The sequence below is a fragment of the Papaver somniferum genome, chromosome 2 (assembly GCF_003573695.1).
Source record: "Papaver somniferum cultivar HN1 chromosome 2, ASM357369v1, whole genome shotgun sequence".
In the NCBI taxonomy this organism is placed as follows: Eukaryota; Viridiplantae; Streptophyta; class Magnoliopsida; order Ranunculales; family Papaveraceae; genus Papaver; species Papaver somniferum.
Window position 1 is genome coordinate 141,342,391 of NC_039359.1, and position 27,952 is coordinate 141,370,342.

General features: G+C 36.9%; 2 protein-coding genes across 5 annotated transcripts; one reads left to right on the forward strand and one right to left on the reverse strand.

The window, feature by feature from the left end:
- Nucleotides 1–333: 333 nt before the first annotated feature.
- On the reverse strand, nucleotides 334–4,561 carry LOC113349302. 4 transcript variants are annotated; one of them, XR_003360070.1, is made up of 3 exons: nucleotides 3,101–4,561; nucleotides 1,251–3,002; nucleotides 334–1,088 (listed from the first exon to the last, which is right to left on the reverse strand). XR_003360070.1 is itself a non-coding variant. In XM_026593249.1 (3 exons), the coding sequence occupies exons 1-3, from the start codon at nucleotides 4,263–4,265 to the stop codon at nucleotides 1,790–1,792; spliced, it is 1,794 nt and encodes a 597-aa protein (XP_026449034.1). In that variant the 5' UTR covers nucleotides 4,266–4,561; the 3' UTR covers nucleotides 334–1,789. The 4 variants fall into 4 exon arrangements, 3 of the variants coding, with proteins under 3 accessions (XP_026449034.1, XP_026449036.1, XP_026449033.1); XM_026593249.1 differs by having other exon boundaries at nucleotides 334–3,002; nucleotides 3,101–3,609; nucleotides 4,194–4,561; XM_026593251.1 differs by having other exon boundaries at nucleotides 334–3,002; nucleotides 3,101–3,448; nucleotides 3,525–3,544.
- A 14,804-nt stretch (nucleotides 4,562–19,365) lies between these two features.
- Nucleotides 19,366–20,601, forward strand: LOC113354040 (transcriptional regulator SUPERMAN-like). The gene is made up of 2 exons (XM_026597491.1): nucleotides 19,366–19,462; nucleotides 19,622–20,601. The coding sequence occupies exons 1-2, from the start codon at nucleotides 19,460–19,462 to the stop codon at nucleotides 20,375–20,377; spliced, it is 759 nt and encodes a 252-aa protein (XP_026453276.1). The 5' UTR covers nucleotides 19,366–19,459; the 3' UTR covers nucleotides 20,378–20,601.
- The last annotated feature ends 7,351 nt before the right edge of the window (nucleotides 20,602–27,952 follow it).

Genomic DNA, 27,952 nt, shown 5'->3' on the forward strand with positions numbered 1-27,952 from the left:
TTAGTGAATGATCATAGAAATGGTCGTGGTTTTGATTTTAGTGGTGATGGTGCACGAGAAGGAGGAGGAGTTTCTGGTGTTGGTGGTACGAGAGAGAGACGATAAGTCTCAAATACGGAGAAGAATAAAAAAAAAGGGTAGGCTGGGTATTCTTGAAAAATGAAATCGATGAAATTTGCATATTTAAAAATATTTGGAGTTTTTGTTTCATTTTTCCTGGATATGGTTTTCATTTAACCCAAATAATATGGCTGGTGTTGGTGGAACGTATCACCTTTGCTTTTTAGAGTTTAATATGAAAATTTATTGGTAACTTCTGGAATTACAAAAGAAAATAAAATAAGGTTAAAATTGTCTTAAACAACCTATTTAAATCGGTAATAAGTGATGCCATGAATCCTCCAACGAACTTTGCCATTCCAGTCATGTTATTATGGCTTCAGTTTCAGCTGCATAGTTCATATCAACACCAAGCCCAACTGCAAGAACTCCAAGACAAACATAATAAAAGAGCCTAGCAAGACTAAATCATCACAGCAATTATTCATGCAACTCTTCAACCTGATGGAGTGACTTGATATCATCAGGTGGAGCTTTGTTTATAAAGTATAAAAATTCACTCTTTTACCCTTAAAAAAGACACATTTCTCAGTCTTCCATAACTCAGCTTTAGTTGTGAGAATTGCCAACAACTCCTTCACGGTCATGCTTGTACCCTTGTAGCAAGCCTTGAAATCACTCACCGGCTTTGTCTTGAAAATGTCAGCAAGCCAATTCCAACAATCCCACAGAACAATCCTAGAGAATATGATGAAGACTTTCCTCTGCATTTTTACACAAGCAGCAGCGAGAACATTTCAAAACCAACATCCACAAGTCTGTCTTGAGTATCACAGCATTGAGGATTAAGCAACTTCCAGTTCATAGCGGCCAGAATTGGCTGAACATGATTCTTCCATAAAACACCAGCTTTCCAAAGCCAGCCGTAAATTTAACGGAGAATCTGCCCATTTTGTCTGGCACCCGAACTCTCATGTTGTCTCCACCAGCAGGCTTGGTAATCTGCTCAGCGTCCACTCCGCACCTGACTAGAATGGGAAGAATAGCATCAGAGAAACTCCACTCGTTATCATCAATAATGCAACTCAGATTAGCTTGCAAATTGGCTCTCTGTGAATCAGGGATACCAAGCACGCTAGCAATACTTCCACAGCCAAACCAATTATGGAACTAAAGAGAGATGCTCTCACCATCCCCAACTATCCAACCTGTGTTCACAGCAACCTCAGAGTACACCCACCTGACACTGGCCAGAATAGAAGAATTGCGCCTGTAATCAACCAAATGAGAGCTAAAATCCATTATCACTGACAACAATATGAGTGCATAACAAAATACATATAAATACATTTTTATATAAAACCAGAAATTTAAGAACCTGTATCAAATATACCATTAAACCCAAAGAAATTTACCAATTTTTTTTTTTTTACAGTTAGGTCCAACAAAGTTCCCTGACAAAGAAACTTGCTGGACCTAAATATCCAGCACCAGCATATATAAGCAAAACACTGCGTACACTTTTGTACCATAAGTTATAATGAACCAACTAGTACAGGGTTTAGATGCTATGTTCGTATCGTCAGGTCTTGATTAGGACTAGCCTCTTTCCTGAGCTATGCTGGTTCCGTCAGGCTCTTGATTAGGACTTTCCTAAGACCACCCAGGCTCAATCCAAGGCGCAGCTTGAATTAGGACTAGTATCGTCAGGCTCTTGATTAAAGCTTGCCTAAGACCACCTAGGCTCGATCCAAGTGCATCTTAATCTTTCCTTCGTATTATGAAAATCTTGCGAAGAAGGTTGATTACTCCCAACATAATGATACTTACATGTATCAAGAGAATAATATAGAATTCTTTCGCCATATAATCTTGGGAAGTAGATTTTGTTCTCCATGCAACTACGTGGAGCAACTGCTGAGAAACTGGATGCATAGTTGATGAACAACACATGCTTTCCCAAACTGTTCAGTTTTACCCAGACCATCTCCGTATGATCCAATCTATAAATATCCACAGATTTTCCACTCTGTCCTAAATTCACTAGTAAAAGCTTTTTATCACACCCCACCAGATAACTTGGATAAAAACCACTGAATTGTTTCAAGGACTTCGGAAGTATTTCCCAACTGGAATCTTCTGTCATATTAAAAACTCCTAACATCCCATTATAATCTAAGCAGTAGAAAGCCTTGTCAAAGAAAACCGGGTTGTTAATACACGGCATAAAGTAGTCTTCACAGCGGCCTTCATAATCAAAGTCATGAACATCCCAATCAGTTGCACCCTTTCCCGGTTCCGTGACCAAGAAAGATATCTCATCGTAACCTACGAAGTCAAACCAATTGGAGACAGCGATCACCACACAATCGCGAGAAGTTGGTACCGACGAGAATGACATTCCACCAAGTACATGATCATCAGGTAAATCTGGAAGACAAATGATTGCTCTTGTGAAGGGATTGTAGCAAAATACAGTTTTTTTCCTGTTAGACAATAGAAGCCATCCATCTTTTGAAAAACGGATTGTAGCACCTAAAAGCAATTGATCATATAATTTCATGAGGTACTTGTCATTGTTATGCATTGGGTCTACAACTTCGCAGATGGTGTCTTCATTATCTTCAAAGATAGAAATCAGCCATGGAGATAAACATGTAGTTGTTGTGGTCCTCGTAGAAGCTGATATTCGATTCAACGCAGGGAGAACTACAGAAATTTGTTTACAGGCTAAACGAAAATGGATGGAATCCACTGGATGGAGAAATCTCGCTATCTCCTCTGTAGAATCATTATAATTAAGAAAATCCCACTGTATTAAGGCTTCTAATTCTCCTCCTCCAATATTTACCCTGCTCATCTTTTCTTCTTCTACACTGGTTTCAGCTGTATCCTGGCTTACTAGAAGATCTGTTATTCTTGTCCTTCTTCCAGCAAGGTGCCTGCCAAAAAGTTTATACGTACAGTAATTAGAAAACCAAATAAATAACAATGTATGATAAAGACAAGGTAGTTGTGGTTGCACTGATGCTGTATTTACTTGTTTTCTGTTGTGGGCATCATTATCCAAGTGGGTAGAAACCACGGAGTTGGATGCTGCAAACATGGCATGATAACAGTAGTCGCATTGTCTTCAGCTTCAAATGTGAACAAGGTTTGATCTTCGAGTAGTGTATAAAACAAGCAACCCCTTTCAAGACCCATGTCGGCCGCTGAGCAACATGATGTGGAAGTTGAATAACACTTTCTAGAGGTTAAGTCTAACGCGTCCATGTTCGTGCACAAAAAGAGAACATGATCACCCAAAGATTTCAACAAAACCCAGGTCATTGATGAGAAATCCAACTTGAAGATATGTGTTGAGGCAACTTTTCTAAATCCTCTTGGACTGCAATTCAAATGAACTTTGAAGATTTCATTACCAGATTCAACCCAATGTTCTATGTAACGACTGTGTTCCTCACCTCCTCCTATCCATGTGAAATCGGCGTGCTCTAGCTTGATTATTTTGATAAATTGGTTCTCTAGCCTTGGCTGATTATTGACAACCTGATGCCATATTTTTTGATGTATGTCAATCTGTATAACCCAACCATCTTCAAGGGAATTCTTACAGAAAGCATATAGCTTACCTCCAAAGAAAAGCAGGGATTTAATAGATAGTGGATTATAATCATCGGTAGGATCATTAACAAACAATATCTTTGTTCTCCATTCTGTGTCTCTAGGTCGACAAAAAGCTAGTATGTGCATATCCTCAAGAATGTCGAAATGGTTTACATGTTTAAAAAGGAGGTATACCACACAACCTAGGTTGTCAGTCGGAGGCGGCGAGGATAACACTAAGTCGAACAGAAAATAATCTCCTGGTTTGTGTTTGGTAAAAAATGACTGAGGATTGAGGCTAGGCAATTGAATAGTTTCTAATGATACAGGGTTCCACAAGAAACAATCATCTAAATTAGAGTTAGCCACAGAATACTCAGCATTATCTTCAACATTACCAATAACAATTAGCCATCATTGATGTGAAGGTTTATGATAACATGCTCTACCTTGCATTTCAGGAATAGACTTTATGCAATTTCGATTATTGGGTTCACATGGATTATAGAAATTCTGAAATTTCCTACCTTTCCCGTGCGGAAAAACAAGCCAAGGTGCTGCCATTGGAATCGGTGGACGCTGGATTTCACTTCTCTCATGGGATGCCTTTGCTGGTGCTGATCCTGATACAAATTGATTGTCCATGAAAAGTAAGTATTGAAGAAATTAAGAGGATTATGTATAAATTTCTACTAATCTAAATCATCAACATTGTGGATTCGTGTTAGGGTTGAAGAAAACTGCTTGAATCACAGAGTATGAGTTAAAGAGGTGTTAGGGTTTTAGAGATCAACAAAATTTTGAGCTATAAAATACTGGACTATGAGATTTATAGCTTCGGAGTTCAGAGAGCTATAAAATGAAGAAAAAACTTGTGAGTTGTGACAAGTCTATTCCCCATGGTTTTCCCCATTCCCTTTGGGGTCCTAAGAGCAACCACAGTAGACGATCAAACTTATAATTATGGTCCAGAGAGCAGACACAACGGGACGGAGTAAAGACTAAAATATGGACCAAGACCAAATTTCAGACTATATTTGGTCCCCGACCAAGACCAAACCTATATATAGTCGAGCGGACGTATAATCTTCGTTTGTCACCGGGCGTGTATATAAAGTACGCTTCACATGAAACGCATGTATAATCTTCGTCCCACGAACATGCGTGTATATAAACTACGCCTCAATGGAGCGGTGCTGAAATGCACGCCCGACGGGGCGTTGCTGAAGTTTACGCCCCATGCCAGACGGTGATATAATAAACGCCCCAATGATGCTAACATTATACATACGCCTCAGTCAGGCGCTGATATAGTCAACGCCCCAACTCGGGCATGCGTTTAGTTAACGCCCCATGATGAGAGGACCTAATACCTCCGCCCCATTTGTAAATTCCAAGTTTCTGACAGTAGAATTTTTTTGATACGACTCTGACTCTAAACTAGCTGAGTCATGTATAGCCTAACATATTCATTAAGCCACATACGATTTGATATTACACGATCCAAGCATGCATGTAACTCTGCATGTAACAAACCCTTTATAAAAAGGTAAGATCAAAACTATAAAGCACTAAACAAACTAAAAATTAAGGTTCAAAAATTATGGTTCATGCCTCACGTGCCGTTTACGTTTGTGCAGCTGAGGGGAGATTATACCTACGCCTCATTCAGGCGGTCGTTTACCCATTCTCCCCAACAGGCGTGGATTATATCAACGCCCCTTCTCCCGGCGTAAACTATATGCACGCCCCATAACGGGTGTAATCTTTATCACCGCCCCACAACAAGCGTACATTATATCTACGCCTCAGCGGGACGAACTTTATATGTACGCTCCACAACCAAGCGTAGATTATATATCCGCTCGACTAAATATACTCCTCTACCCTAGCGTCACAGTGCAGACTAAACTCATATTTGGTCTTTCATTTTGGTCTTTGATCTTTGGTTATAGTCGTACCACTGCAGTTGCTCTAAACCGTCAAAAGTGTAGTTGTTTTTTTCTAAATTTTTTTCTGACTCATTAAGTCTGACTCAAAAAAGCGATAAAAATTTAAATAATAAAAAAACTTTTGAATCCAGTCGAACATGAACCATCGAGTTCGATAGAAAATGATATAAATAAAAAAGACAAACGATGTGACACCCGACTCAATCAAATTCAGATCAAAATAAACAAGGTTTAGGCTTCCAATACTCTCTATTGTTTGCAACATTTATATCCCATAATTCATCAGCATAACAAAGCAGGGTTGATGTAGGAGTTATCTTGGCACCAACCAATTTTGATGTAAAAGGCCAGATCAATGTATTTTCTTTTCAAAGTCAAGCCGGCGGCACTAGTATGAGTACTAGCAGTTAATGAATGATGTAATAATGCAATGCAACTGTGCAACTCATTATTATTTTGGGACTTACAAATTTGGAGCAACAAAACAGTTTTAGGTACTTATCACTAACCTGGATGCCACCACCAGGAAGTGATAGACTGGCCAACTTTCCTCCTGCAATGTGTCCCGAGTCCAATCGAACGGCTTTGGGCAGCGTTCAATGTGGGTCCTTGATTTTTCTCTCTTGCGGAATAAGTTGCGGGAGAAACTGTCGGGATATGTCATTTCCGTGCCACCACCACATCTATTTGGTGACACAGACCTCCCCTAACTTTACACCTGCACATCCTAGTTTGTTTGATTGGTTCGCGCCACCGCTAGTGTTTCCCAACTTATTAGAAACTCCTTGCGAATCATACTCTTTATCTTTCGGCAACATTCAGTTTATTAAACTTATTGTACTGAGAATTACAATCTGCTAAGATAAGTCGACCTTAGAGTTGGATTTTCAAAGTGGTAGATGGTGTTATACGTCTCCGATTGTGCTCATTTTGTAGGAATCCAGAGTTTGATAAGAGGAACATAATATCAAAATATTGGGTTCAAATTCTCATTGAACTCTAAAAAAAAATTTGTCCAATCTTATATGGACAGTATACATATAAGATTGTCCATGGATCCTCCCTCATTTATAAGTTTATCAACACATACAATCAATTTTTGTGCATATTATTTTCACAAGTCAACCTAAAATGGCTAAAAGTAAGCATATCATGTACATGTGCCGGAAGTGGATATATCTGGCTGATCAGTCTGAGTCTAATGACTTATGAAGTAGCGTACTTAAACGGTGGCTAGTTAGTTGGAGTCTAAATTTGTCTCATAATCGACAACTATAATGAAAATTCGGCAGGTATTCTTCATTTTTATCACGGATCGTACGCAATTAGAAAATGTTAGGAAAAATACATTGCGATTCTAATATGGTCACCTTTAAAACCAATAATTGGCAGGTTGAAGCATTTTATATGCCGTTTTTTTACAATCAGTGAGTAAACTAAATTTGGTTTGTTGATTGTGGAGTGAGGACGAAATCATACTCATACCATCCAATTGTTATTTAATCTGCTAGCTTGATATACCCATGCCTGTCAATTGAAACCATTTTTTAACACAGAAATTATGAATTTATATTTCTTAATAAATCGACAGTTATGATGATCTTTAAATGAGATAAAAGATTTTAAAAAAAAATTAAAGCCAGATATTAAATAAAAGGGACTATATACTAGAGAACACATGGCCTTTGTCCCTTGAATTATTAACACGTATTACATCTTAGATCTACATCATCAAGAATTAAAACAAAACACAAAGCAAACACCGAATTTCTATTCAAACACCAAATTCATCAATAGAAAAACATCGCAAGAAAGAGGGACACCGACATCAGGGAAACCATCCGAGTTAATTAAGTTTTGATGGATGAGTTGTCATCAAACTTTCAATAAATTCGGTTCACTATATATAGTTCAGAAAAAGTAATTTATCGCTTAAAACGATCAATTAAAAAAGTTGAATACAAATCAAAGAATAATAATTTATTGAACAGTTCAAATCGTCGTAAACAACGAAAAAAAGTAAGAATTTTTTTTCAATAAACAACTATTGAAACAAAGATTAACAAAATATTCTACTTCTACGACGTTCAATCAGTAAGATATCAAGAAATATATTAAAAAATCTCGTCGAAAAGTCCAAATTGTTATTAATGATGAAAATATTAAAATAAAAGTTTGATTAACACCAAAAAAAATAAAGATTAAGTATAATGTGCTATTTGTGTGTAACAATTAATTATACAAAAAAGAGAGAAAAAAAATAGATTAAAATAAAAATTTCACTGAACATTAGAATAAGAACAAAGTTTCGATCAACATCCACTAAAACAAATATTAACATAACACTTTACTTTTACAAACATTGATTATACCAAATAAAAAGCAAGAACTACATTAACATAAAAATCTTATCAAACAGTTCGAATCATCATCAACAACGAAAAGATTAGAATAAAACTTTGATAAACTACTACTCAAAAATATTTAACATGACAAAGCGCGCTCATGGAACCATCCATTATATATATATACAACAACAACAAAGAAGTGTGTTAAACATATCATGAAATTAAACTTAGAAGGTTTAAATCATCATTAAGAACACAAAGGTAAAAACAAAAATTTGATCAATAACTACCAGAACAGAGTTTATAAAAGTATTATAATTCTACAAACCAAACAACTCTCGTAAGAATAACAGTCAATGAAAGTACGTCTGCTAGCTTCTTCAACAAACCTGCAAAACCCGATTTTAATTTATTTGGTGACCACTAATTGGTTTTTATTCCTTTACTTTTCAAGAAGATATACATTTAAAAAAAATACTCCTCAATGTTAGCATATTGTTACCTCGGACATGGAAATTGATTATCCATTGAGAAATGTTATTTTTGTGGGTTGAACTCCCTACAAAAGTAAAAAAACTTTTATCTCAATACCAGTCATACGAATAAAGTACATACGAACATTTGAGTTCGGGTTTATAACTTCGATATTTATCTTGTAGTTGTCTTTGTAACCTGATTTTCTTTCTTTGGTGACTTCAGCTTTGATCTCTATGTTATATTCTTTTTCGACTTATATTGTTTTGTTGCAATGTTGAAGCTCTTTAGCTGAAGGCATTTGATGACAAGTAAACATCCCTTCTCCCCAATCACAACTTGAACAATTGTTAGATTGATTGTAGTGTAAGAGTCCAAAACCCATGCCCATAAACAAATGCAGGTAGTAGCTCATCAACTACAAAACCAGTTGAATCATACCCACCACGACTATCTGCAATACAATAGTTTTGGTTGAGCAACTGTAATCGTTTCTTAATTATAAATAATCAAAAGATTTATATAAGATTGTATACCACATGAAGTAACAACGACATTCTCTCTTGAGTGATCTATGTAGATCAAAACTTTCACCTACATCACTAAGAAGAAACAAAAAATCATCAACTACCCTCAAAACATAGTCAAATAGATCAATATAAAACGATGTTGGTCGAGGGGAAGTTCCAAATTTAATTGATCTGAGAAGAACTCTCTATTGAAACAAAACCTTATTCATCAAATAACATATTAATCTAAAATAAATATATAAAAATCCTCAAGAATCGAACGCCTCCGGCTGTCCATCTAGGTATGTCAAGTTTGGATGATTTCCAATCTGATCTTCAATAGAATCAACCACAAAAACTGCAAAAATCAAGTTCAAAATCTAGCACCTAATGAAACGTCTACCATTTACAGTATTAAAATTGAATAAATTGATTGAAGAGAGAATCTCATCAAAGATTAACGTTGTCATTAAAACAACAAAGAGACTCACCATTAACTTAAGTTAAGAATGGATCATACCACGTGACATCAGTAGATGGATAATTACAACCAAGAAACGGATGGAATAACAAATCCTATTTAAGTTCACAATTTCCATTAACACAATCAAAAAATCTCCTTCAAAAAAAAAAAAAAGGAATTTCTCCCATTTTACTTCACAATCGATCATATCTCATAACATCAGTTGATTGATTGGAATCTTACCCTCAGATATCATATTTTTATGATAGTCGTCTTGTTTGGAAGCTTCGATTGGTTCAGAGAGATAAAAAAATCCAATGAAAAAAATGTGTTTCCGTGTTTATAAATAATCAACGTTTCTGGAACAGTACATGTTTGTGGGGGGAAGAAGTGAATGATCGGTTTTACCTACATGGCCGGTCACTTACATGTCTCTTAACAATGCAATCGGTAACAAAAAAATAGTGCTTCGACTACACTTAATCGCTAGTCACTTCTAAAAAATATGTTAGGTCCTGGACCGTGATGTGTGCCATCTGGTACGACACGTGAAAAACATCGAAATACATAAATTTTTAAATATAATGTCATTCGTTCATCTATCAGTAAAATAGTTCAGTTGTATACTTATCAAATGGTGGCAACATCTCAATATCATTACCAGTTGATTCCATGATCATTTTTTACTCACATAGCAGGTCACTTACATGTCTCTCGATAGAATCAGTAACAGAAAGTGTGTATAAATTTTATTCACATATGTGCTAAAAGCATGGTACAATTTCTCTTACCGTCAGATGATTACAGATGAAAAAAATTTGTAGTCAAGGTGAGTGGATTTCATACTATTGTATTTTGTGAGAAAGGATTGCTGACTTGGAAACCAATTTATCAATGATGCTTTGACCTAAATGACATATGATCCTAGTTGGATACTTATATCAGACAGGTGGTAGTGGGTCACATACATATGCGACAGATGTTTAGGGGTCGTGATGGTGTCGCGTGCAATTTTTTAATATGGGGAAGGTCTATTGCTTGACCTTCTTATGCTTATTCCTATGCACATGGATAAAAAAAGGTTGTTTGACATACCAGGTGGCATGGCAAACGAGTTGCGCCACTATGGTCCGGAAAAGCACTGAGCAATAGAGTTTTTATCGAATGAAATAGTTAATATCGACAACGATGGAGTCTTTATCGCTGGCGCTACCATTAATATCGCTCGATATAAAGTCTAGCGCCAATGGCTAGTTCTTTATCGCCTATAAAAACGTAATTTTCAAACTAAAAAACTACGCCAAATTTTTTACACAAAATGTTTTTCTATTTCTCAATCTAATTTCTCCATTTCTCTCTTTCTCAATGTAACTTATTTTTTAAAATTTTCTCAAATGGCACGATTTCAAACCCAACTTGATTCAACAACCAACTTGATTTTTCTGGAGTAGTGCTTGAAGGTGCCGTTAAGAACATATGTGATAGTTATAAAAACATAGGTAAAAAGCAAAGAACTCTTCAAGTTTTGGAAATTAACCAAGTCAAAAATGCAACTAAGAAAAGACAAAGAAAAGTTCAAGGCAAGGAAAATTAAGGAAAAACAAATTTGAAGGCAAAGAAGAAGATAAATAAAGGAAACTCCGCTCATGAGCGCATTGATTGGAAGTTATATGAAATGAAGAAGATAAACAAGATGAAGAACATTGTCCCAAATTTTTATTTTTCAAATCTATATTTCAATTTATTATTGTCTAGCTTTATGTCTTGTAAAATGACTATTAATGATTAACTCGAAATTTAATGAATTTGAAAATTTGACTCGTATTGTTAAAAATTAAGCTTAATTATATTCTTACTTCAATATTACATTTTAACTAGAGTTACAGTTTAGTTTAAACTAAAGTAAGATAAATATTAAAAATTAATACTTAGACTTAAGTGGACAATTAAGAAATTAAAACATTAATCTTGGATTATATTTGGGCGACTCTCTTAAGATCTCGATTTTTTTTCCAAATTGGAAGTCTTTTTCGTAGATGCGACGATAATATTATGCACGACACCTTTGTTGAAATTCCATTATGGTTTCACCATCCCTCATGTTTGGACCTTCTTGCTGAAGTAAAACAAAATACCTAATAACTTCTTTATTGATTACAGTGAAGCGATGATTCAACCCTGAAACATTGCGATTGTTGGGGTTCATTGTTTTTTCTTGAAATTTCCTAAAAATCATTTCCCAAAATTTTTGGGGACTGAATTCATCTGCGAATAAAGTCTCAGTAAAATAAACAAAATTTCTACAAATACATTCATCTTCCTCAGTAGTAAATTTTGTTATCGCTAACTAATTCGACTTCGCACATTGTCACGATTAAAAACTCTTTGATTTTCGGCAGTATGTTGGTTTGTTACGAACTCGGCCATGTTCATATTATCAACCATGATCTTTGATGATTTGGAAGAGTGACGAATAAAACTGAGAGTTTGAGAAATTCAAGAAAGATTTACAAATTCTGGTGTGAGTTGAAATGAGTTTGAAATTGAGTATTTATAAGGGGAGAAATTGTAGTTGTTGGATAAATAACTGATGCGTGGTCTTAGAAGAGTTTGCAGACAAGATGCTTGCTGAACTGCCTAAGACGCTACTACCGTGGCGTAGGATCGATCATATAATTGAGTTGGTGCTAGGGCGAGACCGCCTGCGCAAGCACTATCTTGTATGTCACCGCTAGAACTTGAGGAGATGTGCAAGCAGATTTCTGAACTGTTGGAACCAGGCTATATACAACCGTCTAAAGCTTCATTTGGTGCTCCGGTTCTGTTCCAAAAGAAGCAAGATGGCTAACTTTTTATGTGTGTTGATTATAGGGATTTGAACAAGCTAACAATGAAGAACAAGTACCCAATTCCTCTAGTGGCAGACTAGTTTGTCTGGGAACGAGACTTTTAGAGGTACCTTAGGATTCCAAAGTTGTTTGTCTGGGAACAAGATAAATCCTTCAGTTGCAAACGCCGAGTAAGAAGAAGCTACGGAGAAACCTTTACCATTGTCATACCTCCACTATCTTTCATCAATAGCCGTCATATCGAGAGTCGAACTAGGATCTCCTATCAACTGCAACAACTGAACCATTTCCTGTATTTCTACTTCATTCAAATCTCTGTTAAAACTAAAATTCCACGCTCCTTGAACTGAAACCATCTTCTTCACAGTGAGTTTTTTACATTTAGAGATTTTGAATAACAAAGGAAATCTCAACCTTAACGACTGCTCACCTATCCATATATCAAGTAGATTTCAGCAGCATCCCTTATAATCAAATCAGTACCAGTTTTGGTGAAGTCTCTTGTTTTAAGAATACCCATCCATAGGCTCCGTCCAATAGATCTATTGGAATGATTAGGAAATAATGCTTCATGTATCCCACCAGACTTTTGCGCTATGATTCTTCTCCACATCGCACATTTCTAATTTCCGTAGCGCCATATCCATTTTGCATGTAGGGTCTTATTTCCTATGATTCTTCTAGTTTTTACTTTATACTAAAGAAGTCTGTCATGAGACGACAATTCCAAGCCTAATTGTCACTAAAAAGATATAATTTTCCAAATTATGGTGTGAGTTGAGTTTGAAATTGGGTATTTATAGGGGGAGAAATTGTATCCGTTGGATAAAGAACTGATGAGCGATGATCAACCCAGCGAGCAGCATGACTATCATTGGCGCTGGAATGACCATCGAGCGGTTGTTTGATCATTTGGTGATGGACACTCTATCGCTCGTTAGAAACTCTGTCGTGTATGCCTAACTGATATTTTTGCACATAGACAGATATGTTTGGCTGTTTGGCATACTCTGTAATGACCCGTCCCTCCATCGATACTGTCCCCACTTAGCCACCGCAGATATCCGGCAGTGTGGGGTTTTCAACGGGCATCGCTGCGGTTATCCCGCAACAACTTCCCAAAAGGTCACTCATCCCTGGATTACTCCCTCCCGAGCACGCTTAACTGCAAAGTTTTTTGCCAACTCTAGAGACAATTGTGTTGAAAATTCCTCGTTATAATGTAGACGTTTCTTTCCTCTTGTGAGACCAGTATCTAGCTCAACGGCCTAGCATACTCTTCCATCCGAGCACAAGCAAACCGTCACCAGTTGTATCCAACTAACACCGATATTGTTCCCACTTACCCACTGTCGTTATCCAGCAGTGTGAGATTTTAACTGCACTTTTGCGGTCATCCAGCAGCAGCTTCCCGAGAGGTCACCCATCCTGTGACTACTCCCGGCCGAGCACGCTTAACTGAAAAATCTCCCAAGTCAGTCAAGTGAAACCATCAGGCCTTAGTATAAGGATATGACAAATCGTTATTTATACTTCATTCGGCCAACCACTGCCGAAATCGTGGTATTACAATACTACCACCTTAAATTGGAGCCGTAATCGTCTCCTGAATATATTCTCAATCTCAGATCTATGACGTTCCCTACCCCTCATGAGAAGCACCTAGAACAACCCCGTCCATCGTACCTTCCTAACCTCGGCATGTGAACCATCGTCGGCTCTGATACCATTTGTAATGACCCGTCCCTCCACCGATACTGTCCCCACTTAACCACTGCGATCATCCGGTAGTGTGGGATTTTCAACAGGCATCGTTGCGGTTATCCCGTAACAACTTCCCAAGAGGTTACCCATCCCCGGATTACTCTCGCACGAGCACGCTTAACTGCAGAGTTTTCTGCACTCTGGAGCCAATTGTGCTGAAAAAGCCTCATTGTAATGTAGACGTTTCTTGCCTCTTGTGAGACCAGTATCTAGCTCAACGGCCTAGCATACTCTTCCATCCGAGCACAAGAAAACCGTCACCAGTTGTATCCCAACTAACACCGATATTGTTCCCACTTACCTACCGTTGTTATCCAGCAGTGTGAGATTTTAATTGCACTACTGCGGTCATCCAGCAGCAGCTTCCCGAGAGGTCACCCATCCTGTGACTACTCCCGGCCGAGCACGCTTAACTGAGAAGTTTTTTCTCCCAACTCAGTCAAGTGTACTCATCAGGCCTCAGTATTAGGAAAGGATAAATCGCAAATTATATTCCATTCGGCCAACCATTGCTGAAATCGGCGAATTATAATACCACCACCTTAAATTGAAGCCGTCCTCGGCTCCTGAATATATTCTTAAGCCCGGATCTCCGACGTTCCCTGCCCCTCATGAGAAGAACCCCGTCCAGCGTACCTTCCCACCCTCGGAAGGTGACCCATCGTCGGCTCTGATACCATTTCTAATGTCCCGTCCCTCCACCGATACTGTCCCCACTTAGCCACTGCGATCATCCGGCAATGTGGGGTTTTTTAACGAACATCGTTGCGGTAATCCAGCAGAAACTTCCCGGATAGTCACCCATCCCTGGATTACTCCCACCTGAGCACGCTTAACTGCAGAGTTTTCTGCCAATTCTGGAGACAATTGTGCTAAAAAGGCCTCGGTATAATGTAGACGTTCCTTGCCTCTTGTGAGACTAGTATCTGGCATAACGCCTAGCATACTCTCTCATCCGAGCACAAGCGACCCGCCCCTAGTTGTATCCCAACTAACACCGATATTGTTCCCACTTACCAACTGCGGTTATCCAGCATTGTGGAATTTTAAACGGCAATATTGCGTTCATCCAACAACAGCTTCCCGAGACCGAGAGGTCACCCATCATGTGACTACTCTCGGTGGATATTGTTCCCACTTACCCACTGCGGTTATCCAACAGTGTGGAATTTTGAACGACACTATTGCGGTCATCCAGCAACAGCTTCCCGAGACCGAGAGGTCACCCATCATGTGACTACTCTCGACCGAGCACGCTTAATAGAGAAGTTTTTTTTTCCATAACTCAATCAAGTGTACTCATCATGCCTCGATATTAGGAAAGAAAAAATCGTTACTATATTCCATTCGGCCAACCACTGCCGAAATCGGGGTATTACATACCCATAGTGGGTATTAAAGTGGTAAAATCAGTTGCTTGACATGTGCATAGGAATAGGCCTTATGAATGAGGGAACCTCTCACTTGAACGATATTGTTGCCACGTCAGTTTAAGGGAATACTCAGGTGCTATGATCTATGAATGAGGGAACCTCTCACTTAAATAAAAACCATTAACCTTTACATCCTTATCAAAACTCTTAAGCCATGATCTATCACTACAAAACCCTAAATTTCGTAGCCCTACAAATTCATTTTTTTCTTGAATTCTCAAACATATTGGCTGCAAGATTTATTACTGATGAGCAACTTAATTATGTTGGATTAATGTTTTATATTAAAATTAGCCTTTAGGTTTAGTAGTTATTATCATAATTTATTGCATCTGATTAACTGAAATTCACTATGCAGTTGTAAATCAGGACTGGTATGACGTAGGAAACTATACATCTTTTGTGGTCCTTCTAGGTTTTGACAACAAGGATGTTTTTTATTAGTCATATTGCTATTCATGATGTTTGTAATTATCTGGTCTTGTGTCGTTATGCTTGAACCTAAGTGCTTCTTGATGGGCTGCACAAAATGTCTTTCAAAAACAATAATTTAAAGTTAGAATGAATTAATTTTGTATATTAGTTAAACAAAATGACATATTTATTCATAATTTATTGATTTTATTATGGTTTTTTCTATCGATTAATGAATTACTGATTACTTCGTAGAAACTCTAACTATACAGATCTATCATGAGTTATTTTATATCCACTGTTTGCCTTCCCAGTCTTCCACCATAGTCATATTCTGAAGTCTTTCCTTTAGTAGTTAACAGTGTATTAATAAATGATCCATACCCAACGTATATGTACTATGGATTTGATAATTAGAAAGTCTTATACACTATAACATACATGGATATAACGAGGAAAAAGTGACATTCGGTATTCTGTTCATTGGTAACTATGACATCATCATACTCGAATAAATAAAAAATTGGATTAACTAGCTACCAATTTTATATAGAAAGTTCTGCATTTTTCGGTTACAATCTTATTTTATTTTGTCTATGAATGATAGTGGAACTATTTGTACCTATTACTCACAGGAAAATAGAAAGAAGTATTATTTCCTTTGTTTTTGCAAAAGTATCACTAACACTTTTGCAAAAACAAGAGATAGAATTATTCGGCTCCCAGAAGAATGAATAAGTAACTCATTTGTTTACTTTGTTGATTAGACAAAGGGATATAAACATCTCAATTACTCCTATCTACCAACTTAGAAATATATTGGATTATCCAAACTGAAACTCAATTTAGTGAATGATGAATCACTTGGATGACTTTAGGAGCAAAGGCTATGTGTAGTCTCCATTTGAAGATCGCCCATATGAAGGACCCCTCGCTCATATGAACGAGTGAACCCATTATGAGCAAAAAAAGAGAGCACTACTTGAAGCAAAATAGGGGACAATCCTCCTTTAACGAAAAAAGTTTCAAAATTTAATAATAAAATAATAATGGGAGGGAAAACTTAGCATTCAAAAAACTGAATTTAAACATTCACGGGGAACAGTCCCCCGTGAGATAGTGAAAATCGTTATAGATGGGGGACTGTCCCCCGTCCAACCCAAATTTTCTTCTACTAACGGGACACTGTCTCCCATTTGTTGTTTTTTTATCTTGATGGGATAGTCCCCCGTCCAAATGAACGAGTGCATGAACAGGTTTGGGGGAAAATGGGGTCAAAAACACTACTAAGTCTCTAATTTGGTCAAATTGGTAGTGCACTCCTTCGTTTGAAAGAGTGACACTACCCATAGGATTTGCTCTACGCCAAGTCATGTAGTAAAAAGAGACATCGTACATAATTGCTCAAATTATTATTAAATTTTAATTTTTTTTGCTATTGGGCCGTGATTCGATTTTATTCCAACAGAAGACCCAGATGAATAGTGCAGAACCAGAACTAGTTGTAGAAAAATTTGGATACCTGAGATTTTCGCGCTAGATTTTGAATCAAAATTAGCATTTGAACGTGAATGACTTGCCAGCTACAGAATCAGCATCCGATTGACTGCCAGCAGCAACAAGATCTTGTAGGAGATTAGATGAAATACTTTTCGCAAGAGATATACCATCAGGATGAACAGACAAAGGGTTTTAAACTTTTAATCGTGAAAGGGAAGGTAAAGTCTTAAAGATGAAATCAATAGACAAGAGACTGATGGAAATTGTCTGTGTTGGTTTGTCTCTGTCTAAGGTAGTAGAGATAAGAAACACAATTACACCCGTCAAAATACAAATATTGATGTGAAATGAAACAGACATGCAGGGATCGATTTAAGAAAAGGTCTAAAAACCAAACAAATCAAGTCAAGTAGAGTAAAAGAAAAGGTAACATGTGTTATACTGCGGGTAGTGACTGTTATTCCGGGTATACAAGCATGTCTTACCTCAACTATATTTGGCAACGTAAAAGTTTCATCTAATTGGCCATCAGTCTCATCCTTTCAAATCACCCTAAATCTCTTCTCTTCTTAGATAATCTTTTGTCACTTCTGGTCTTGTCAGTGCTCTTTCTCTCTCTATCTCTCTCAAGCATGTGTAGTTAACTTCTGTTAATTGATAGTAGTAGTAATTAGTCAAAAAAAAATTCTAAATCTCATATCAAACTTTTCTTCTTTTGGCTAAAAACTTACTCATGACACATACGTGAATAGCTGGCCATGCACTTGCGATGCCACATAGGGGTGTATCTATCCGGTGTATGAAACCGGTAGAAATGTAGCAGCTTCGTTAGGTTTCAGGATTCCTCCTGCTGCCCTGCACACAAAAATTTGACAATGTGTATGGTACTTAATGACTTTTTAACCACTGGATATTGACTTAATCTTTTAGAGATTGCATGGTGACATACATGGGTAATTGGGTATGGAAAATGTCTCTATCTCAATGGACTACAGCTTTATCAGATTACATCTATCTAACTTGAAATGGGTTTTGTCCAATTTAAGATAAAAGCATGGTGTGTGGCACTTTGCATTGTCATTAGGATTTGCTTAACTCGGCATGCACAAGGGATTGTTTAACTTGTATAACTAAGAAAAATCAGTATCTTCAATTTCTTAAGTTCAAAAAAGCATATATACGTTCATCTCCTTGTTCTTCCAAGAATAGCAAAACCATCTGTACTAGTTTAACTTATACGAAAAAGGGTTCATTTCTCACTCAAAATACTTGAATGTAGTCGATATTAATTTGAGGGTAGTACTTTTCAAAAGAATAAAAAAAATAATTGAGGGTAGTTTTCTCAAGTGAAGTGCATGACATCTATTTATCAACACCCTCAAAATGTTCTTATTTGAACTACCATTTCTATTCAGTGCGTCATAAACTGTGTCAATTAGTTCAAACCAATCCATATATATGTTAGATGGTAGAAATTTTTGGCATGGCATGAGATAGGCTGACAAATAGCATATATATAAATTCAAGGGTCTACAACGTACATATAACTTGATATTGATTTTTATAGGGGAAAATTAATAGGACAAAAAAGGAAAGAGGGTATAACCTGGCAAAGTTAAAGGTTCAACATTCACCAAGTAAGATCCAAATGTAGAAATAAATACACTTTCACTAGATTGGTACCTCCATTCGGATTTTTCAGTTTTAAGTGTTAGAATTTTCATGGGTTTTGTTTTATTTCTTTCTGAACAAACTCTCATTATTATTACTATCTAGCTAGTACATGTAGTCTCTCCTTGACCACCAAACCATAACTCTATCTCGTCAGCATCATCATCATATGTTTCACAGAGTCATACGTACTCACTCACTTCCCTTCTTTTTCTTTCTTTCTTTCACTTTCATTGTTTTGAGAGATGGGTCTCGTCTCTTAACTTTTTGTCTCAGTTACTTCATCATATACTCATTTCATATTGTTCTTTCAACCACACTTGAAAACATATTGGTTTGTCTCATCTCTCTTTCTCTAATTTACTGATCTCCGTGTAGTTCATCATTACATCAATTCTTGTTTCAAGCTATAAGTTATGGTAAGTTACAATTTTTCTCTTCTTCATCCTTAATCTCTTTAAATTCTAACCTTTTAGTTAGGCTTTCATTACTGTTTGTGATCATCATGTTTATGTGTACTTTGATTTTCTTTTGTGTATGCAAATCCTAATGATATTTTGTTTTGACATTGATGTAAGGTTGAATCGTCAAAACAAAAAATGGAGAGAACCCTCATCAACAAGAACAACAACAGCAACAAAGTTAAGGAAACATGGGAATACAACAGAAGTTATAGTTATGGGAAAGAAACTTTAGGCAATAAGTTCTCATGGCCACCAAGACCTTACACATGTAGTTTCTGTAAAAGGGAATTTAGATCTGCTCAAGCTCTTGGAGGGCATATGAATATTCATAGGAGAGATAGAGCTAGGTTGAACCAATCAATTCCTTGGGACATTAACCAATATCAGCATGCTAACTTCATTAGCACAAACCCTAATTTTCACCCATCATCCTCTACTGCTGCTGCTTTCACTAATCACCATTTTCCACCTGCAGCCTACCCTTCTACAATTGCTTACCCGCTGCCTAGTAGTACTACTCCTCCATCTATCACTGCTTGTTCGTCATCAACACCACCTTCTACTGAGGACAATATTAGGATAAAATCATTTATAAGTTCATCTTCTTTCAGTCAGTTGTCGAGCACGAAAGGCCAGGAGAATGCAAATAACAGCACCACAACTACTTTACCTATGATGGATATGTTGTCGGAAGTTGGAGACAGACATCAGCTTGAGGATTTTATGAATGAGAATTACAATCACCACCATTACTGTGGAAGCAACAACAACATGAAGATTTATGGTGAAAATGTTAGGCTCGATTTGGAGATTGGCTTGTGCTGTGAAGATGACTTAGATTTGGAGCTGAGGCTTGGGTTTTCTTCATAAGTACTCTCATCATCAACAGTGTTTTAGATCAGATTTCTAGTGTTTAACTACCTTCAACTTCATTAATTAGACCTATCTCTTGATGAACTTCTGCATGCATGGATCATCAATCTCTTATGTTTTTACCTCTTAATTACTTGTTTAAAAAGTGATTAATTAATTATGAATTTGCTCAATTATGACTAATGAGTAACCATTGTGACATGTGATTTTTGTTTCTTTCTCTTGTAATTTCATGTTGGTGTGGCTAGCTAGATCTTGGTAGGTTAACAATAATAATAGTATCTCAGTTAACAATAATATATTGATTAGATTATTGATTATTGATGAAATTGTCCTTTTTAAACAACTTTACCCTTTAGATGCAGATCATTTATGAAAGTGTACAGTACATTTGTAAGTTGAATTAGAAAATAAAATATACTACCATAAATACACTGTATGAGGAAGACAAAGTATAGGATACGCCAACCAAGCTGATAAATGTCACTCAGACTTGAGATAGATTGAATGATGGCTGCCTAAATGAAGTTATAAGTAGTAGTAGAAATAGTAGCCAATGAGTTTGTTAATGAGTTTGTCTTGGATAAAAAGCAAAGTGCCAAGTGATTGATTTATCTGCCAATCGAGTGATATTGTATCTTATTAGGAGACAGTATATTTTTCCTCTCAACACTCTAGTTATCCGAAATGAAGATGGATAGGCTGAAACAAGATATGCCTATATGGCTATATCAATATGCAAATTATATATAAACATTAAAAAAGCAACAACAACAACAACAAAAAGTATAAAAAAAGAGAGGGTGATCATGCATGTTTTGACCCTTACCTGTCGAAGGATGATCTAGTAGTGTTTTGGTCGGGTGGCAGGCCGGGGCGCTCAAACAGACTACATTGAGTTTTGTCTCGACGAACTCTCAACGTTTTTTGCTGTTAATTAATTAGACGCTAAATTAATTACGGATATATTTTTTTCCTTTTTGCAGTGTTTGTGAGTTCAAATAAGGTACACTCTCTTTTTGGTCGTATTTTTGCTAAATATTGTTTGGTGATGATGCTGTGTGGGTTTTTTCTCGTGTCGTTGGTCATCAGGTAATCTTTCCGAGGCTCGCACATTGGGGATGTTGTCCTAGCTAGTGACAGATTAGTTTTGGGTACGTACAGTGTTATTGAGTATTTGAGTAAATCGTAAAAAGAGCTAGAAAGTTCCGTTTGCACTTGTGGAATAGGAGAAATTCACAACCTCTCATTATTACCTAAAACGTAACTTGCAATCAAACTGAGAAATTAACTGTCCTCAAAATATCAACACCTACAAAAAGTACCGCGTTGTTTATTTGTCTCGGGCATAATTTAAGCAAATACACTAATTCTAATGCTAATTAACAAAATCAGCTATTAGTTCGTTGTAGATTAACACTAATAACGAGCTAAAATGAATGGTGATATTAAGACTTGTACTTGTGCATGTTCCCGACAACGTAATGAGTGTCAGCCAGGGTATGATTGCATTTCCTTAAAAGGAAACCTGAACACAAACACACATAATAAACACTGCATATATCATTTCAGCTTCAAAAATGCATGATGATCACTTTCTCTCTCTCAGAGTTATTAGATAGATTCTCGATCTCGGTAAAAATCATGAGTACCACTGAACACATGACGAACTAGTAGCACTGTGTTGTTATGATGAGTTTACACAGAACATTTAAAGCACGTCACTACGATTGTTATACGTACTCTGTACTCATATATCATAATGTTTCGACTACTCCTGTTCTTACTCTTACGTACCTGCATATTGACTACAAAATTTACACAGCACCTTTCCAAGGTAATTAAATCCGAGGAACGTAAACTAATTAAACAATATACCAAATGAAAAAACTTTGACCGGCATAACAAGAATAACCTGACTTATAATTGATTATTCTGATCTGATCACGTCATGATCATCTCTCTAGATAGGTTTCTGATGCACTTTCTATCGTCGATCACTCCATCAATTGACCATTGTATCAATCACTCATGCATTTTGATATTGCCACATAGTTTCGTTTTAGTAAATAAATGGACACAAGAATGTAAGTTGTGACTTGTGAGTGGGGGGGCCGATAGTGAAAGAACAAGTTTGTAGGTAGGGCTGGTATGGGGCAAGGTCCCCCACACGTGGAAGGTGAAAGTAGAGAAGAAGAAGAAGGGACAATTAAGAAAGAGCTGAGACTGTCAATACACACGTTTTAGTGAAAGAGTATGGGAATGGGAATGGGAATGGAGAATTAGATAACAACAACAAGCATTATTTTTTAAAAGCTAGCCCAGTCGGCGCACATCACTATCATATTCCATCATCCCATTATTCTCACCCTTTTTCTCCTTTTTTTTTAATTTTTTTCCCCTCCATTAATTTTTTATCCATGGTGGCATATGCTCCTGCGAAGTTAGAAGAAGTTAAGGTTGGGCAATGGGTTAGTATATTTGGAATTCCATTTCATTGGTGGCATAAAAAATTACTTATTTGGTTTCCTTGGTAATCTATTTGGAGGATTGTTGGAACTTTGCTCTTCAATCAGAAACTTAAGTAGAAGACTGTTAATTCATCGATCAAGATTAATTATGGTGTTTTCACTGATTGATCAGGATATTCAATTCTTATAGCAAAGTTACACCTTCATCATCACCGATGATCGTGATGCGGTGATTAGCAGAAATAAGGCGACAATACGCGCGTCCTTCAGTTGATTCCATGGAAATAATTAGTCAGATCAACAAAATCTCTTAGCTGATAAAAAAGAAAAAAGAGAAAGAAAGGATGGTATTCCCCAAAATTTGCGCCTATCAGATAACGCTTCGGCCGCTGGTATTAAAAATTCAAATTTGAATAATGCTGGTACACGCAGAGGTTTGGATAGAGGCAGCCCACGTAATCGGATGGCTTCAGACTGGTTCTGGTTTTCAGGGTTGGTTGCTTGGTTATGGGCCTAACAAGGTACCAGTCAATTGAACAAGTTGTTGCTAGTTGCCTAGTTTACTACTCATGGAAGCTGTCAGTATTGTGCAAAGTGACGAGTGAGATTAAATTCTTTTTCAATAAGAAAATTACGCCGAAGCCTAAGAGATTACATCATCACCCTACTTGTAATACCTTGCTTGGCATCCAATAGGGAGCTAGGTTCTGGCCTTAGTGAGGCACTAGAATGATTTTGAAGATTATAAAATGAGGTGTCAAGTGGCCAAATGAAGAAGCATAACAGTTGCGCATCATCAGTGACTTGGCCAAGGTCAGATATGCGGGACGCATGTCTGAGTTGCAGCTAGACAATGCCATGTGGCAAATAGGATTTGGACATGGCCAATGATGCGAGATTAGCATCAAGAGATGCCAAATGAGTTTGGCAAGTAAACTGTATGCATGAGACGTGCAGGCATGCAAGTAAGACTTGCATTAGCACACTTGCATCATTGGGAGAATGATGCTTAGCAATGATGGGCGCAACAAGGCTGGATGACATGTGCCGGGCACATGGCGTTGACGGTTTCGAGTTGCTTACACGGAAGTTGTTTTATTTTATGCTTTCTTAACAGATAGGACGAGCATGTTTGGCTTTAGGCGAGCAGTTGAGCAATTTAGCACAGTTGGCTACCTGCCATATTTAAAGTAAATTTGTAACTGCCTGACAGTTACTTGTAGATAGCTTATGTAAGGCTATATAAGCCTGATCTTGTGAAGGGATTGGGTAATCCGGAACAAGAAGAGTGTGTAAACCTAAATGTACAATAAATAAAATGTTACGGCCTAGTTTAAAGCTAAGTTTGGTTGGTGCATTGTCCCTTTGTTTTGGCTTACTGTTTATGTATCAAGTGGAGTGTGTGTATTTGGTTGGAAGCTTGAAATATTTGTGAGCAAAACATCTATTTAGTATGGGTTGAATAGAGACTAGATAGTAACCCGTGCTCCGCACCAGGTAATGATTTTTTTGTGACACAATAGCAGCCGTCTATTTATTTTTTTCGGTGCCCAGTGCCCACCAAGTAATTAACTAAAATTAATGGATGAAATGCTTGGAATAATGTTTCATATCCATTTTCCATAGTAATGTTTCAACCGTAGCAGATTCAATTAAAAAAAGTGAGATGTGAAAGATTTCATATGTAGGAAAGTAATTCAATTCCAATTGTACTCTTCACATCTGAGACTCAGAGACCCACCTTGTTTGGAGTCTTCAAATTGGTATACTTAGTGGGTAATAGCTAATTCCATAATTATAATGGCTACCATCATTCGGAAAGACGGAGAAAGATAAGTGTGATTGAAAGCAAACCATATTAAGCAGACTATTTTTCATTGAAATAATTATTGATAACAGATACAAAAAATATCAATTAGTTAACTCCAAATTAAAATTCTATTATAAGATTTAGACAGGAAAGCTACCCATTATGTTAGACATCTTAATGGCTGGCATCTTCTTCCTCTCAGAACTTGGTGTAACCCGATACGCATTATGTTAGACATCTTAATGGCTGGCATCTTCTTCCTCTCAGAACTTGGTGTAACCCTTCAGATCCATCAAAAAGTCAAGTACATCTAGACTTGATGGTTTCACTTTGATCATCCATCCATCTTCATAAGCCATACGGACTTGAATTAATTTAACAACATAAAAACATAGGCGCAGTTAGGATGTGATCATGGTGAGCCTCTGTCTTTGAGCAATGTTTGTGCTGTCCAGTTTTGTCATGCACAAACAACGTATTTAAGGGCAGTGGGTCACATCCGCGACCGCTTGTTCGCGATGACGTTAACGAAACTGCTATTTACCGTGTAGAAGTAGCATTAGAGAAGAGATATAAGTAGTACTTATAAAACAATAACATTAGACTATAATAGTAGAAGAGATATAATAAGTAATACTTACGAAACCATGGGTGTTCACACTGTTCAGTGAACTTGATATTGACCTTTACAATTTCATCAGAAACAGGGGTGTCGATGTCACTTGTTTCCTTCACCCTCTCCAGCTTCAAATCCATTCTCTTTGTTACTGCACCACCAGTTTCAAGTAGCTCCACAAACACTACCTTTCCCAAGTGATCCTAACAATGCCAAGCCATCCACTAAAGCAATTTTTAACAAAAATGTTTGTAGTAGCAGTAAATCCTACATTACACCCCTCATATGATTTCATTATTAATCAACTCATTTTTAGATTTATACTCTTAATTTTATTGATCAATCTTTGAATGTTCTTACAAGAAAAGATAAAGAAATCAAGAATCATCTCTTCTCTAGATTTTCTCTCTCCTATTTACTTGTTTCTTACTCAAAAAAGATCTCTCTCTTTTTACAACTTGAATGATTATTTATAAGGAAATACATAGTGGGTGACAGCTAATCTGTCCTTTATTTTCGGGTATGGTCTGCGACATTCTCGCAACCTTACAAATGTTAATTTCGCAAGCTCTCAAATTTTCGCAGGACTATCACATCTTTCTCGTGATCCTAGCTGACGTCGTTTATCGTATCATTTCTGAAATTGTTCTGCGACGCTGTTGTGCTGTGTCATTGATAATTTCGCTGAAACATTGTCATTGCGAGATTCTGATCCTACATCTTGCCTCTTCTCATATCTTCTCTGCAAAGTAGAGAATGATGTGAGAAATGCCGCAGATGTTTATCTTTTCATATTCTGCATTTATCACACGTATTCTTTCTTCCATTTGTTTCTTGACACGTCTTCTGTAACCGCTGCTTTTCAGCCGCTCACGTCTTTTCGTCTCAATGGTGTTTATTTCTTCGAGTAAAAAAATCTCCTTTATATACTCTTCTTTCCACTTTTCTTTTTACTTTCTCTTCTATTTTTATTCTCTCATCTCTGCAACTCTGTTACTCTTCTGCAAGTTCTGCTGCTGTAATTTTTCCCCCTTCAATCCTCTTACTTTTTATTCATTCCCATACTCTATATTCAAATATGGCTCCAAGTGGTCATAGATATGAGAAGAATTTACAAGATGTCCAAAAAGATCTTGGTGATAAAAGTTTCACACTCTCCACCATTCCTGGTGAAAATGTCAAATCAATTCTTTCTGTCAAACTTTTCTCTGATCAGTATTGTGATGATCAATCAATCATAATTTCGCTCGGTCAGATTCTCGTAGGTCTCCCTATTCCTCTTTATAACCCAGATCTTCCTTTATTTTATGAAATTCTCGCTCACTCGGGATTTTCGCGAGCTATCTTCCAACTGAGTGGGGACTGCATCCGTCTGATGCTAGAGTTCGCTAACCGTGGTGCTGGTAGAGGATCTCTGTACTCCAAAGAACTTAGGGATCCTAAATTCGCATACCTAGAGATAATTGTTGAGAAATACACAGTAGCGAATTTCTTTGAGAACTATGAACTTATCTCCATGAAGAAAGAGAATACTCGCTGGGGTATTCGCTTAAAAAGGAAAGATAACATTGATGAAGCCAAAATTCTCATGCAAGATATTGACTGGCATTCTGGTGAAAACACAACTCCTCGCCAATCCAAAGATGATAAATGGTGTGTTTTTCCTTTAATTCTAAAAGGACCCTACATTGCTGGGTCAAATGATCTTCCTGCGAATCTCGCTGCTTATCAACCTTGGGTTTTCTCTTGGTCCGAGAAGAAGAAATAGGTATGTTTCTTCCAATTTAACTCACTTTATATTTCTTTATTGATTTTTATTATTCTGTTCGCTAACTCTTGCGACATTCCGCAGATCCAAAAACTGAAAGATAGTTATAACAGGACTGGGAAAGCTAGTACTCTGTTAGCTCTTCGCTCATACACAGATGAGGTAAGAAATTTTCTCTTATGATTTTAAATTTTCTTTAATTTTCTATTATGATTTTAAACAGTATACCGTTGCTTCCATGCTTCCATTTCTTATTTCTATCTGTGTGTGAAGATTATTGCCGAAGTAGAAGAATCTGCCGATGTTGCGAAGACTGGTGATAAAGGTAAAGGTGCTCTTCGCAGGGAAAAATCAACTGGTCCTCCTCCAAAGAAAAGGAAAGTTCGTTCTTCTTCTCCTTCAAATATTCCTCCTCACAAAAATTCTGAAAGTGACAAGAGTGATGAGGACAATGATGATCTTGCTGCAAGTGAAGATTCTCCACCTGAATCTTCTATGGCTAAGCTCTCTGGACTCTTTTCTGATTCTCTACAAGGAATGGGAGATAGCCAATTCTCAAATACCTGCAAAGCTCTCGCTACCCTTTGCAATGTCCCTATACTGGATGGTGATAGATCTCTTCGTGGAGTTTCTAGATCAGTGACTCCCGACTTCTTGCATTCTCTCAATCGTCTGGTAGAATTTTATCCTTTTACTTCTTCATTGTTATAACTCAAAATTTCTTTTTATATTAATATTTTTTATATTTTCTCGCAGGCTGGAAAAGCTTCTTTTGCTGTTGCCTCAGATCTAGAGAGAAGACGCGAAAATCTTGAAAAGAAGAATCTTCAATTTCGCAAAAAGAATGAAGAATTGGAAGCTGAAGTTAAAGGTCTTCGCGAGAAAAATAGACAATTAGAAATTGATT